Below are 15,896 nucleotides of genomic sequence, written 5' to 3' on the forward strand. Positions count from 1 at the left end.
CTCTGGACCTTTTCTTCCTCAGCCTTCCCCCTCTTTGTCCGATTATTTCTTCTCCACCCTCCCCTCCACTTATTGGGGTTGCATTCAACTCAGGGAAGACCCCAGTCTGGGGATAACTGGGGAAGCAGCTCAATCCAGGCTCTTCTCGAGGCTTTGGAGAAAAGAGCCTTTTTGTCCGTGTGTTCCTCTTTGTACCCCTTTTCTTGCCACCAGAGTCATAAGATCTAAAAGCCCCTGTGTCCTGTTTCAGCCCAAGCTACTGGAGAGCAATCCAAACTCACGTGCCATCAGGGGGTCATGGCACGCTTCAAATTTTCACCATGGGAGCTCGAACTTCATAATAAAAATTCAAAACGTAAGGTCTGTGTTGCTAATTCTCCAATACGTCCAACTCTAAACTGTTAACAGCTAAAAACAGCACTGATTTTCAATTAGAGGCTCTTCTAGTCAATACAGTCATCTGGCTGCACGAAAAGTTTAGTGCGGCACCATTCCTAGGGGTAAACAACGATCATGACCTAAATATCCCACCAACAGGAGAGGTAAGGTATAGTCACCCAGTGAGCATACAGAGGGGGAAATGAATGAGCCAGGACATCACGGACAAACCTCAAAAACAATGCTCGCCTCTCTGTCATCGGGAAAGAAAACTGCAAAAATAGAGCTGTAATATGATTCCAATTTTATGAAGAGTCAAAGTCTGCAAAACTATGCCGTAGATCATTAATGGGTGGCTCTATACAAGCATAAAAAGATAAGTGGGAGGAACATCGAATTCAGATTAATAGCTACACATGAAGAGGAAGTTCACGGGGAAGGGTCCCCAGGGGCTTCAGTCATTTATGCCATGTTTCATTTCTACACATTCAGAGAAACTTCTCTAGTAACGAACTATAGAAGTGATCCCTTTGCAAGGTTTCATTTCTTAAGCAAGGAGTTACATGGGTGTTCTTTACATCATTATCTGTACTAGGGGCTTTAAAGAAAATTCTGAAAGTCATCCTGGCTCTAAGAACTTTTTTTCTTCCGGTGAAACTCAAAGCTCTTCTTATTTTGATGAAGGAAGCAATGTTCCAGCAAACGCTGTACTGCTCACGACTGCTCCGGACCTAAGCCCAGAGGGGTTAAGGCAACCCTTAATAACCCTCGTGGGTCATTCTAGATCCTGCCCCGCTCACCAGGCCCCAGGGGTCACAGGCGCGACCTTAAAGTCCAAACTTTAGAGTAGTAAACATTGAATATCTGCTTAGATGTCCCCTCTGCAACCCAGCCTCTGTCCCCAGGAACGCTGAGGTGGCGAGATAGAAAGGATTTCAGGATTCTGTGACCTGACCACTTGTTTGTTCACTCACGTCAAGTCATTTGTTTCTTTGTTCTAGAATGAACTTCCCCTTTCCTCTCTCCCGGTCACCGCTTTCAAGCTTCCGCTTGAACATTCCATCTGCAAGAAGCCTTCCCTGGCTGACTCTGTCTCACGGAACCCTGAGCTTCTCTAATTATTGTAGGGTCAGAGAATGACTATCTGACTCACCCCAGGCTCTCCAGCACCCACATAGGGTCTGACAATGGTAGATACTCAAAAAATATTAATTGAACACGTAAATGAGGGAGGATGAGCTCACTGAATATCCGATGGGGAAAAGACATGGGTCAGCTGGGCAGAGGCAGAGCACAGGACGTGAACGTGACAAACACTGACTGGCCCTTTCCATTTGTTTCCAAAAGCCCAGGCTACTGTGAAAACAGAGGGTGAACTCTGAGGCGCTTTTGGCTCTAAGCGTCTAGCCTTGGGCAGCTTGCTTAGTCAGAACCTCTGTGTCTCCATCAACTAAATGATGCTAATTGAGCATACCCATGAACTTCAGCACTCTGTATACCCATGCGTTTGCTGGTTCTTTTCCCTAGAGGATCTCAGGTAAGGTGATTAGTGGAATGCTGACTGGTGGAGGGAGACCTCTTTGCAACTTCCCCAGGGAGCTGGCATCTAATTTTATAGCCCATTACTAAGCCACTTGCAGCAAAGACTCTCAGGAGACCACTTTTCTAAGAAGGCACAGACATGAGCCAGCAGAGGCTAAAAATATAGAGAGCTACAGAAAAAGCTTAAATAAATGCATAAAGAATTGAAAGTTAGAACAACTGGGGACAGGGGATGCTGGACCCCAATTACTAAAACATCCACTTCCCTGTCTCACCACCCAGACAACATACGTAAACACAGTTCTTCTGTATCTTTATGATAAATACCAAACTGATTGTGTTACATTCTGATGTAGTCCCTGGCTGACGTTTACAAGGACACACGTCCACTGCCCGGTGACATCTTTTTTTTTTTTTTAATTTTTTTTTTCAATGTTTATTTATTTTTGGGACAGAGAGAGACAGAGCATGAACGGGGGAGGGGCAGAGAGAGAGGGAGACACATAATCGGAAACAGGCTCCAGGCTCTGAGCCATCAGCCCAGTGCCCGACGCGGGGCTCGAACTCACAGACCGCGAGATCGTGACCTGGCTGAAGTCGGACGCTTAACCGACTGCGCCACCCAGGCGCCCCTGCCCGGTGACATCTTAATGGAATGGTGACTTTGGTGCTAAGCACCTGAGGAAAAGAACAGGCTCTTGGGCAAGGAATGAAGCCTGGCGATGCAGGGACAAATCTGCGCTCACTCTGCAGATCTCACTTCTTGTTTGAGGGGCTGGGATGTCTGTGTGTGCTCCTGGTAGCTCGGGGGTTAAGAAAGTTTTCACCATATGGAGTCAGGCCGCGGGGGGGGGGGGGGGGTCAGATGGTCTAGGCTCCCATGACTGTTCTTCTTTCATTTATTACTCTGAGCACGTATTAAGGTTTAGTTAAAAGTCCCCGATGTATCTCTGCTACAAGGCGTCAAAGGATGGTCCCGCTCATTAAACATGGACGGGACTGCAGTGAAGGATTCACAGGGTACAGGTGATTCTCCCATATGGAATGTTCTCCCTCTACTGCCAGTCTTGGGGGAGGTGGAGAGATTTGTATCCTTTGTCTCTATTTAGGGAAAGTAGGTTTGTTTACACCATAATGTCTGCTTTGACTCTGCCCTGCCTTTTGCTGCCTGTTTTCATAGTAGTAATGCTCGAAACTAGTGCCTTCTAGCACTCTTCTACCACAGAGATATTGCCTTTACTTGATTTAAAATATGCTTCTTGTAATTGCAACACCTTGCCCTTTTACCTCTGAAGTAATGGAAAGTAAGCAGGGTTTCTCTTCCATAATGGTCCTTCAAATATTTGGGAGGAAAAAAAGAGATTTCATTGCCCCATCTTCCCTCTTCAAGGCAAACAATTCTAACCCTTTAACTCCTTTTCATATTGCCAAGAATTTAAGAGTTCCAGAAGTTCTAGGCACTCTAAAAATGTGGTGCATAGAATGACAGTTAATAGAGCTCTTACCCTGTGTCTGACACTGTGACGAATATTTTACATGTGTTAATCCCTGTCTCACAGCAACCCTATAATACAGGCTTAGTATTTCCTTTATTTGAAAAATAAGGAAACAGGATATACAGAAGGGGCACCTAGGTGGCTCAGTCGGTTACATGTGCAACTCTTGATTTCGGCTCAGGTCATGATCTCTCAGTTGGTCAGATGAAGCCCTACGTCAGACTGTGCACCGTCAGCATGGAGCCCAATTGGGATTCTCTCTCCCTCTCTCTCTCTCTGTCCTTCCCTCTCTCTCTCAAAATAAATAAAGAAACTTAAAACAAACAGCTTGTGTTTAAAAATAGATCAATAAAAATAAGGAAACAAAGCTACCAAGGGATAAATAACTTTTTCAAGGCCATCCAGCTCACAGGTGGTGCAACAGGGTGTTGAACTCAGTTTGGTTCCCAACAGTACATTTGACCCAGTCCTGTTCTACTCCTCAGGGCCCCAAACTTAGGTTACAACTGATGGTCTGGAGCTCATAACTCTGAAACAGCATAAGCTTAGTGGAACGCTCATGCCTGCAAAAATGTTAATAGGCCTTTCTTGAACAATACCTCCTGGCCAAATACATTTGGGAAATACCAAGCAGCATAACATTGGATAAATTTCCTCTCTGCAGGGCTTCTCAGAGCCTTTAATATGTTTACGTGTATAATGGGTTTCCAAAATCTAAATGTAGAATTTTCCAGACATAGCCCCTCTCAGAACTCTTTTCTAATAAAACACCTACTAATGTGTAGAATGTGATAGACTATTGTTCAGGAAACACTGCATAAGGTGTAGTTTAGATTCCTCCCTTGGCTTTTCTTTTTATTACCTTTGGTTTCATTATACATGGTCCAGAAGTTCAGTGTCAATGACACACTTTAGGGGGTTTGTCTGTATTTTCACCTAATGCTTGCTCGTATGCCTCATTCACAAAGATATGATGAGAGATGTAAATACACAAATGCTCTCTGGCCACCACAATCTCTCTGCTCTACCAAGCGACTCTGCCTTTCTTTAATGGCCCTTCCCCAACTCATTGCCATTTGCCTGTGAATGCTCACAGGCTATATTAAGTCATTCATTCTAGGGTTTTCACTTTGTTTTGGAAAGAAAAATTAAACATTAAGGCTTCTGACTCCCTCTAGTCTTCTAACAGCCTCCTCGTCATTATATCTTTTCCAAGATTTCTAATAGGGTTCATAGATCACATGTGGAAGGGATAAAGGAAAAGACATTGTATGAGCATCTTCTGCAGGCCCAACTTGTATCACACATTTTATGTACCATGTAAAATCTCATAGCCCCCTGGAGGTAGATCATTAGCCCCACTTTATAGATGAATAAACACAGGCACATATGTCAAATTATCTGCCAAAGTCAATGATATCTGGGATCTAAATTGCACAGTACAAAACTGCTGCTCCTTATACGCCTTATATCACAACATGTAGCTAGTATGCTATTTAGAACCAAAGATAGGATCTCATCTAAAGGCAAATGAGTGATCCCTTGAATCCTCATAAAGTCTTGGCCCCGGAAAGTTCCCTAATCCACCTATTTGTAAGTGTCAGATGGATGACAGGATAAAGTGACTTCACCATGGACCCAGATCCTGAAATACTAAAGCCCAGCCATGTTTCTCTTGGTTTTCAATACTTTATTCCAGCGTTCCCAGTTCAAAGACCATTGTCTTGAAAAGAACACATGCAAGATAAAGGCTAAGTTGTTCTGCTTTCTCATAAACAACTGATTGTACTCTGATAAAAATGATAAGCTTGGCATTTTAGAATCCTAGTCAATTTCAGAGGTTCTACCACATTATGTGTTCACATGAGACGAGCTATTGAGCCCCCTGAACTTTAGTTTCCTTGTCTCTATGATGAGTATGGTATCACTCACCTCCACTAAGTTATTTAATTTATGGAAAATATTAAAATATTCTGAGTGCTAAATATGATTTATTTCATGGAAAGTAGAGGGTACAGTCCCTGGTGACAGCAGGAACTCCTTCCCCGGCACCAGCTTAGAGCAGTGGTTCTCATTCTTGATTGGGCATCAGAGTCACCAGTGGAATTTAAGGAAAACTCAAGAACAAACAAACAAACAAACAAATCCAAAACTCATAAAGGAAATGACTGAAAATATTAATCACAGTAGAACTTGAAAGTTCAGTATGACAAATAATATGATAAACCCAAGTAACATAAAGAGACAGGGAGAAAATATTTGTCACAAACAGAATGGTATTCAGATTATATAAAATGTCAAGAAATTGGTAAGAAAAAGATAAATTTGTAGCAGAAAAAGATTAAAACCTGAATGGACATGTCACAATTTACAAAAGAATAAAACCCAGTGTCATGTAATATGAAGACACCCCATCATTTCATTCATAATCAGAGAAATGAAAATTAAAACAATAAATTACTGCATCCCGGGGTGCCTGGGTGGCTCAGTCAGTTAAGTGTCCCGACTTTGGCTCAGGTCATGATCTCACGGTTCGTTCGTGAGTTGGAGCCCCACATCAGGCTCTGTGCTGACAGCTCAGAGCCTACAGCCTGCTTCAGATTCTGTGTCTCCCTCTCTTTCCTCCCCTCCCCCACTCACACTCGGTGTGTCTCTCTCTCAAAAATAAATATACATTAAAAAAAACAATTAAAAAATAAATCACCACATCCCACCCATTATATTGTCCATGATTAAAAAGGAATAATACGTGAATAACTTTAGAAGTATAAGTATTCCCACAGTGAACTAATGGGAGCATAAATTGTTAAAGAACATTTGCAGAACGACTTAGTAGTTTCTTTTAAAACTAAAAATGTCCATGACCTAGGACCAGCAATCAAAATTCTTGCTATCTACCCTCGAGAAATATTTGCACATTGCATACAAAAAAAGAGAACAAAGTACTGCAGAATTGTCTGTGACTTCAGAAAATAGGAAACACCATAGATGTCAAAAATCGGGGTCTGGATAAATAAAATATGGTCCATGCATTTTAAGAACAACTCTTCAGAAGTTTTTAACTTAATTTGTATAAATCTCGAAAGCACTGCATTCAGAAAAAATATATGTAGCAATTCTTCTTGGACACTTAATGTGTATCTACTCTGAGGGTTTTACATGCATTAAGTTGTTTGATACTCAGATCTACTATTTCAAGCAGATACTATCATTATTATGAGGAACCAAAGCACAGGCATGTCAAGCGACTTTCCCAAAGTCACAGCTCTGTCTCTCCAGAGTCCATGCTTTTGACGGCTCTACTCACCTGGCCCAAAAAGGCTGCAAAACCGCGTGCACAGGGGAGTAGCTGTTAGTATCAATATCATTTTTTAAAGGACTGTAATATGGGAAGAAGTATACTAAACTCATTTTCATGCTGCCTTGGCCAGGAAGTTTGCAGCGTGACGGGATTGAGGAGGAATCAGAAAGGACTACAGCAGTATCTTTAGCATTGTATTTCTTTTTTTAAGAAATAGTATGTTAATTTGTAATTTTTGAAACGATAATCAAACATGAAAAAATGAAAATGAACTTGGCAAAATTTTAACAGTGGTTGACACAGATGAGGGCAATATGGATAGTTATTTATTTTTTTATTTTTTTATTTTTTTATTTTTTTTTGCACTTTGATACATGGTTCAATTTGAAAGAAGAAAGAATACTTGGTGGGGCGCCTGGGTGACTCAGTCAGTTAATGTCCGACTTCCTCTCAGGTCATGATCTCGAGGTTCATGAGTTCCAGCCCCACATCGGGCTCTCTGCTATGAGCACAGAGCCTGCTTCAGATCTTCTGTCCCCGGCCCCTCTCTCTGCCCCTCCCCCGCTTGAGCTTTCTCACTGTCTTTCAAAAATAAATAAGAAACATTAAAAAAAAAAATACTTGGTGACAGATCCCTTTCCCCAAAGAATAAGAAAGCATCCCTGTCCCCATAGATGGCACCAGGATATCTGCATTAAAAAAAACCCTCCAGAGGTATTCAGATGGCAGGGACAGCTGTATTTGGCAGAGGTGTGGGGCTCTAGGGAAAGCTCATGGCTTTGAAAACCGGGATCCCGTCTCCCATCATCACTACACATTAGCTGCGTGATCTTGAACAAATTAGCCTCTCAGAACCTCAGCTCCTCCATGCATAAAATGGAGTAAAACCTCCTCCACCAAATTGAATGGGACCTAAATCCCGCCCGCTCCGTGTCTGGTTTGTCACATACTGTGGTTCCACGGACACTAGAATTTGACTTTCTATCTTCCCTCAACGCTTTGAATGATTGTAACTTAACTGTGTGTTTTGCCAGGCTGTTAAGAAGGGTAGAAGGCATGCTGGCCTATACAATGCCTAGAGCAGCTTCTGAAATATATTTGGGAAAAAAAAATCAACACACACTAACAATAACAGCAACAAAAAACCCTTCACCAATCACTGATAGAGAGACCTCTGTTTCCTCCTCTGTGAATGTGTAGAATAATACCACTTACTGACCATGGAAGTTGAGATTTGGGATAATGCTTTAAAAAGTTCACCCAGAGTACACACACACACACACACACCCCCTTTGGGTGTATTTTATCTAGTCCTGGTGATTTAGTTACTTGTAGTTTATTAATTAGGTTGAAAACATCCTGTTAATTTGCTATTATTTAATTTATTAACTGATTAAGGCCTGACCTCTCAAGGGGAAAATGCTGATTAACTATATAATACAAAGGCTAAAATGTTGCATAGGAGCATTTTACAGATACATTCTTTCTCATGAACAGTTTGTCATTCAGAAAGTACTCAGTCTCTCTTCTCTGTTCTCATTTCTTGCTCTCACTCAGGCAGACCTTCCCCTCCCCAACCCATCCCTGCCTCCTTTGGATAGCCAAGTTCAGTATTTTTAAAAATAGACCCTACTTTTTAGGTAGATTTTAGATTTATAGAAAAATTGAAAGGATAGTATGAAAAATTTCCACACACTCTGTACCCAGACCCCCCTATTATTAGCATCTCGTGTTAGTGTGGAATGTGTCAGAGTTAATGCATTAACACTTATGCATTTTCTTTAAAAAAATTTTTTTTACATTTATTTATTTCTGAAAGAGAGAGACAGAACATGAATGGGGGAGGGGCAGAGAGAGAGAGGGAGACACAGAATCCGAAGCAGCCTCCAGGCTCCGAGCTGTCAGCACAGAGCCCGATGCAGGGCTTGAACTCACAAACCATGAGATCATGACCTGAGCCGAAGTTGGTCGTTCAACCGACTAAGCCACCTGGGCGCCCAACACTTATGCCTTTTCATAAACTAAAGACCATAATGTATTTGAATTTTTTTAGTTTGTATCTAATGTCCTTTTTTCTGTAGTAGGATCTCATTCCAGACACCACATTACATTTAGATGTTACATTCCTCTAGGCTCCCCTTGATTGTGACAATTCCTCAGACACTTCTTATTTTTGATGACCTTGACAGTTTTAAGAAGTATGGGTCAGGTATTTTGTATGATGTCCTTTAACTGAGTTGTGTGATGTTTTTCTCATAGCTAGACTGGGTTATGGTTTTAGGGGAGGAAGACATCAGAGGTAAAGTGTCATTTTCATCATGTCGTATCAAAGGTTCATACGATCTACATGACTCATCATTGCTGGTATTGACCTTGATTACCTGGCTGAGCTACTGTTTGTTGGGCTTCCCACGCCCTTTCCATCCCATCTGGTTTGGAAGAAAGTCACACTGTACCACTCACATTTAAGGAGTGCATATACTCTTCTTCTGTAAGTACAGAATATCTATTTAGATTATTTGAAATCTTCTGCATGGACATGTGTCTGTACCCCATTTACTTATGTATCCAGTCACCAGATATAATTTTATTAAAGAATAAAATTTACCTGGGGTAAAAGTTAATTGGTTCAAAAATATTCCTTCTTAAAATCCAGGGCAAAAAAAAATTTTAAGAAAAAAATAAAGCCTAATTGACTTTGCTTGTATTTAAATTTAATTTCACTCTTAACTGAACATTTAATATATATAACACTAGTCTGTAGAGGATATAAGATGGCTGAGCCAAGGTTCCCTGCCTGAAGAAACAGGCCCAGACAGAAAATGTGTGTGCATAACCAGGCAAATAAGTGTTGCAGTTAAAAGTAAAGTGCTTTGGGAACACTGAGAAGATAGTAATTAATTCAAGGAAAGCTCGATAAAAGAAGTCTGAAATCAGGGCCAGCTTCCTGTGTGTGCAACCAGTGATTCTGAACGATTCTGACTATGAACGGAGAAACTGAAGCCCAGGGAGAATGAAAGACTTCACTAAGGTCTCATAGTTGGTTAATGTGAGCGCCTGAGCTGAAAAGCAAGTCTTCCAATTCCAGATCCCATGTTCTTTTCGCTGCATCCAACTAGGAAATAACACAGAAGCCTGCTATGCATTATCCAAGGCGGAAATGAATACTTACCTCAAACAAGCGCAAGACCTTGGCCAGGGCACCAACTTCTTCCTTGAGCGAGAAGATCAGTGATATGGCACCATCTTGATTGGAATTGTCTTCAATATAGCTTGTTTCCTACAAGATGAAGTGCTCCTGGTTAAAACGTTTTCCTATGAAATCTGCAAGCAAGAGGCCGGCATAAACCCTCTCTTCTAGTTAAGGCTTGGAATGCAATGAGTTACATATATTCTACACAGTAAGTATATGATTTCTGGTAGAAAATATGTAAGTCAAGGGGAGTGATATTTACAATGATGCTCCTAGGTCAGGATTCACTTTTAGAAAACTCTCATTATTCACTGATATCACCAGTCACCCTATAGACCCAGTACCTTTTAATGAGCATCTACCAAGTGCCAGGCACTACTAGGGCCCTGAGATACAAAAATGAATAAAACAATTCCCATCCTTCAGGAGCTCAATATTTGGCTTAATAGACACATAACACAAAGAGCCTTAGAGGTAGTATAATAAAATTCAAAAAGTGTCCAGAAAAACACTGAAAACTACAGTGTGGAAAGTACTAAAAATGGGTGGTTGAGACCAAAGACCTCGGTTGGAGCCCTCTGTCTTCCAGTTATCAGCTGAAACACTTTGGGCAATAGCTTGGCCTTTTTAGTTTCCTTATCTGGAAAATCATGCTAATAATAAACCCTGTCAAAGCAATATTCACATGATGAAAAAAAAAAGATAAAACAGTTTACATATAAAAATGATGGAAATACGGGGCACCTGGGTGGATCAGTTGGTTGAGCGTCCAACTCTTGATTTCAACTCAGGTCATGATCCCAGGGTCGTGGGATTAAGCCCCATGTCAGGCTCCGTGCTGAACACAGAGCCTGCTTGGGATTCTCTCTCTCTCTCTCTCTCTCTCTCTCTCTCCCTCTGCCCCTCTCCTCTGTTCTCACACACACTCTCTCTAAAATAAAATAAATAACAATAAAATTTTTTTAATGATGGAAATATTGTAAATACACAACAATGACTCTTTAGCCTTGGCAAAGATCCCAGGGAAGCATTATGCTCAGGAAAGCATTGTCCTGTATGCTGGGATCTATGATACCCAATTACTGAAAAAATCACAAAATGCATAAAAGAAACACAAATAACCTAACCAGAAGAGGGATGTCCTAAACTATATAGCAAAGCTTGTCAAGGATCTAGCACTTTCTACATGCACATGTCAGCAAACTAATGTGGGATTAGGGTTGGCGTCTCAGGGTTAGCTGAAACCTTTAAAAATTATAAAGTTTTGCAATAATAATATAAAAAGCTCCATGTATGCTGACAAATAAATAGCACGTACCCCAAACTAGGAAGAAAAAACCATGCAGAACAATTATTCTCTTATAAGCAAGTTAATGAAATTAGTGGGATGGATGTTACATCATCTTAATGAGAAGGCTGTGTTGGGCAGACTCTACCAGTGACGGCATAATAACCCTTGCATGAATATTGATGACCTTTAGGACGAAATTCTTTTCATTCAGAAATTTCAGATTTTCCCAGAACCTCACAGAGGTGGGGCAACCACCCCCTTATTTTGCAGATGGGGAAACTGTGGGCCAGAGAGAAAGGTGTAATGCTTCCAAAGCCACACAGGTGTTGGGTAGCAGGTCAATAACCCAGGCTCTAAATTATCAGCAGGTGTAATTAGAGAGCTCTTCAAATGAACTGGAAGACTGAACCGTTATATATCCCTATATGGACCATGATATTATCTTTCTTAAAAAACATTTGTTTTGTCTTTTTAAAAAATTCCAGTAGAGTTAATCTACCATTTATTAAGAGCCTGTAATGTCCCAGGCATTATAATAGGCACTTGATTTGGATTACCTCATTTAATTTTGATATAATTAGGAGGCAGGTTTTATTAGCCAGCAGGTGTCTGCTTTTACTGATGACAAAATGAAGTCTCAGAGATATACAGTCAGCAACGGAGCCAGGGTGAGACCCCACACCATTTGAGCCCAGCATTCATCCATGAATCACGGCTTCTTGTAAGACTCTATCCTGCTTCTCCCTCTTTTAAACCCTGCCACAGACATGCAGAGGAGTGTCTGATATACATCTTCTTCCTCCCAGAGAACACTGAGTCCTTAGGCTTTTCTGATTTCTTTGAAATGACAAAAGATTTCCATTTCTGGTTCACTTGGCAACGTTCTCTTCTGTTGGCCTCCAAGAAAATAACACATTCCAGATATACCTCAACAGGTGCCACCCATAACTGGGACAACTCAGACCTGAAGGCACCTGGGCTCAAAACTCTGTCACCACCAGCTTCCCGCTCCTGTACATGTCCAAGTCCCACCTGACCTCTAGAAGTGACCCTTGGGGTCAGGTCCTTCTTTTGTTCCTACTGCCACCGCTGTGATCCAGCCTTAGTGATCTGTATCAGTCTGGTTCTAACAGAATTTTGTTTGTGTCCTTCTACTACTCAGAATTCCCCAAAGGCTCCCAAGGCCAGCAGGAGAAAATACCTCTTTCTGATATTCAAGAGTTCCTTGGTACCTTATCTCCCGAGGCCGCCCACAGGAACTGCCTCTCTAGCAAATCATCTTTCTTCTTGCCTTTTCAGCTCATTAGAACAGATGCCCTGCCCCAGCCTCCACGCTCCCCTTCCAAATACCTAAGTCTGCCTCTAAAGCCCTCTTGGGTCTCACTTCTGTCAGAAGACCTCTGTCCTCCCCAGCTGAAGTGAATAATACCTCCTTGACCTATGCATTCCATTTGGCTTCTGACGTCCATGTGGGACTTGACTGGCAGAGCTGGCCCTGTCTTTAGAGTTGATCTAGTTCCACCCTCTTATTTTGCAGATGGGGAAACTATGGGCCAGAGAGAGAAAGGTGTGACTCCTCTAAAGTCACACAGGTGGTGGGTAGCAGGTCAAAAACCCAGGCTCCTAAGTATCATTCTGTACAATTCCTTCTGCTATGTGCATTATGTCCACATTAAGGCCTCTGTGCCTTGCAGACCAGTTATCCAATATCATTCCTGACAACCCATACTAATCCACACCTGCCCCCTTCACTTTCTTCTTTCCCCCAGTTCACTTTCTAGATCAGATTGTCAATGAGTGTTCCTTTTTTCTCCATTCCAAAATTACCTGGGGAGTCTTTGTTCAAATGCAGATTCCTGGGCCCTGCCCTAGCCCATCACATCTGAGTATGTGGGGTAGGATCTTAGAATCTGCATTTTCAAAAGGTCCCAGATGATTCTTCACCATGGAAGATTTTGAAACCACTGATAAATACACAGCCCAAGTTTTTAAATTGTGACTTTTCCCAAATATGTCTGCAAATTCACATTTGCCATATGGAAAGGTACTACTCTTTATTGTTATTAATATTAATAATAGGACGTGGCATTGAATGAATCCCCACTATGTGCCAGGAGCCATACTTGGTGATTTTTATAGTTAATAAGCATCATCATTGGCAGTGGCTAGTACTGTTATAAGAGTCTACAAGTTGTAGCTCATCTGGTCTTCACAATAGCCCCATGAGGTGGATGATGTTATTTTGCAAAGGAGGACACAGACTCTGCCAGCTTAAGTGGATTGTCCAAGGACAGCCTGCCAATGGTGGCAGAGCCTGGATTTGAACATGAGTCCAACAGTTCCAAAATCCATATTCTGCCTCCCAGTGACAGACCCGAGGGAGACAACATATAGCTCCCCTTTGCAAAACTTGAGGGACTTTAAATGAAAAGAAGCTCAAGGGAGTTTATGAAATAAGGTGGCCTTGGGTAGATTCTGATTCCAACATCACTATGTGGATCCAGCATGGGACCTTGGGCAAGTCTCTTCCAGAATATATTTGTATTGGCTCATCATCCATGCCTTATTTGTTTCCCAAAAGCATATGAGTTGGCTTAGAAACACATGTAGACCCGGGATGGGCAAAGGTAGAGAAAAGTAGCTCAGACACCAGATAGGAAGAAATAGTGCAGGGAAAATGAACTTTACTAGTGCCCAGGATGGAAAGAGTTTTGATCATTGGGCAATACGTTTAACAGCAGAAATATATTCCCTATGGTTGTATCTAACAAATGCATTCTGTTATCCTTGGAAAAGAGCATTTTTCAAAATTGCAAACAATAATACTCTTTAGCAAGGTATTCTAAGGGCACCTTCAATCTTAGTGTCATGGTAGGAGGCCTGTATTTGCAAGTGTGATTATATGTATACACATGCACAGTGTAAGACAACCGGAAAAAAAAGATGCAGACATCCTGCCATGGACACACTACACCCCATATTCCAGCGTGTTTCTACAGGAGGAAGAAGTGTGGCAGCGAGCGCCCAGGGTGTTGAAGTGTGATCTACATTTGAACACTGGCTTCACCATTCACAGCTATGATTTCTGAGTTCCTCTTATCCTGTATTCCACTGCCCTGTTCTATTTTTCTTCACAGCTCTTTCCCCTACACGAAATTATTTGTTCATTTGATTAGTTTTGTATTACTTTTGTCCTCCACTAGAATGTAAGTTTCACTAGCGCAGAAATTCCACTGCGCCTGGCACAGAGTAGGTGCACAATAGGCCTACTGGGTGAATGAATGAGCCGAACATCTCTTGCAGGGTTGTTGTGCCTGTGGCGTGGGTAGAGCACTTGACACATCACAGGCTCTCCAGCCTTATGTCAGCATTACGTCCAGCACGTGCTGTTCATCTGGGTCGGGAGCTTCGAGAGGGCATAAAGTAGGTCTTTCTTGCAGACTTTCAGAGCTGGAAGGAATGCTTAAGACTATTCCAGTCCAACTCCCCCGCCCTCAGTTTTACAAATACCAAACTGAGCCTCTTTGCCCCAGTTAGATGACTTCCCCGATACACAGCTTCGGTAAACCAAAGACAAGAGCCCATGTCCGCTGACTGCCTGTCTAGCATCCTTCCACGGTGTAGCTATACCAACCACTGTGCTTGACTCAGTGCCTGTGTCTCTTGCCAATGTTCCATACCCAGTTTGGTGAACAAGTAAGTCAGTTCTGGCTAGACACGGTGCTCCAGGAACTGTGCTAAAAGCTTTACAGACACTATTTCATTTCATGCTCATCCTAACCCTAGGACATGGGTATTTTTATCCTAATTTTTCAAATGAATAAACCTGCAGCTTTGCAAAGTTAAATACCCTGCTTTCCATGCAAAGGTAAGACATGCTGTAAACTCTCATTTTTTACCCCCAGTCATCAAGAGCGATCATCTGTGGTTCTCAATCTTCTAAGTGTTCTATGAAGAAAGCTTTAAGCCCCCATGGCTCCCTAACCAGATCATAGCCCCTAGCTTCCTCCCATGGTTGTAGGGGCCCCACTGCCAGAAACACCAGGACTGAATGATGACCGGGCCAGAATCTATTCTGCGATCCATCTGACAACCACACTGTCCCTCCTCAACACAAACTGTCTCCCAAGTGCTACCTTTTCAAAGGAAGTCTTTCTCACAGGACTCGAAAAAAGAAAAAAAAAAAAAAAGTCAGTCCAAAGTTCGGTGGTCTCTCTAGTTAGGCTAAAACATCAACTATCCTCTCCCCTCCAGCTTCTGTTCTCTAGACGGGTCTCACTGATCTTGTAAATGACAGCTGTCTGTAAGCTCATGTTATCTCCCAGGGCTGGGCTTTACGTCTGAACCCCAGAGTCTGCAAGTGTGATAAGTCAATTCAAGAATGTATGCTGCCATTTTTCACCTCAAGAGAAAGGCAACGGGTCCCGAAGAACAGAATGCACCCTGAATATTATCCCCAAGTCACGTTTAGGGTTCTCTCACATTCCAAGTCCAAGGCTAAGTCCTGTTCATTTCCCTCTCTGTTTAATTTTTCTCCTTCCCCAGGTCTGAGTAAGTCCAAGACTTCTTCATGCCTCCTTTTCTCCCAAAGGTGAAAAAAAGAATACAATGTCTTACAACATTGCCATTTTGAAAGCTGGCTGAGAGCGCTACATAAACATCACAGGAGAGCAGATCTAGAAGAATCCCACCTCC

The 15,896-nt window shown here is 42.1% G+C and overlaps 1 protein-coding gene across 1 annotated transcript in view; it reads right to left on the reverse strand.

Annotated features, from left to right (window-relative positions):
- The window catches only part of PAH (phenylalanine hydroxylase), a 70,505-nt gene that overhangs the window by 54,196 nt on the left and 413 nt on the right, over positions 1 to 15,896 (reverse strand). Inside the window, exon 2 of the mRNA XM_047066810.1 lies at positions 9,890 to 9,997. Within this exon, the coding sequence (XP_046922766.1) occupies positions 9,890 to 9,997 (108 nt within the window). The remainder of the gene's footprint in view (positions 1 to 9,889; positions 9,998 to 15,896) is intronic.

Source organism: Lynx rufus, unplaced genomic scaffold, assembly GCF_022079265.1.
Source record: "Lynx rufus isolate CCGP_SWC_20201006 ecotype Redwood Valley unplaced genomic scaffold, mLynRuf1.p SCAF_7, whole genome shotgun sequence".
NCBI lineage: Eukaryota > Metazoa > Chordata > Mammalia > Carnivora > Felidae > Lynx > Lynx rufus.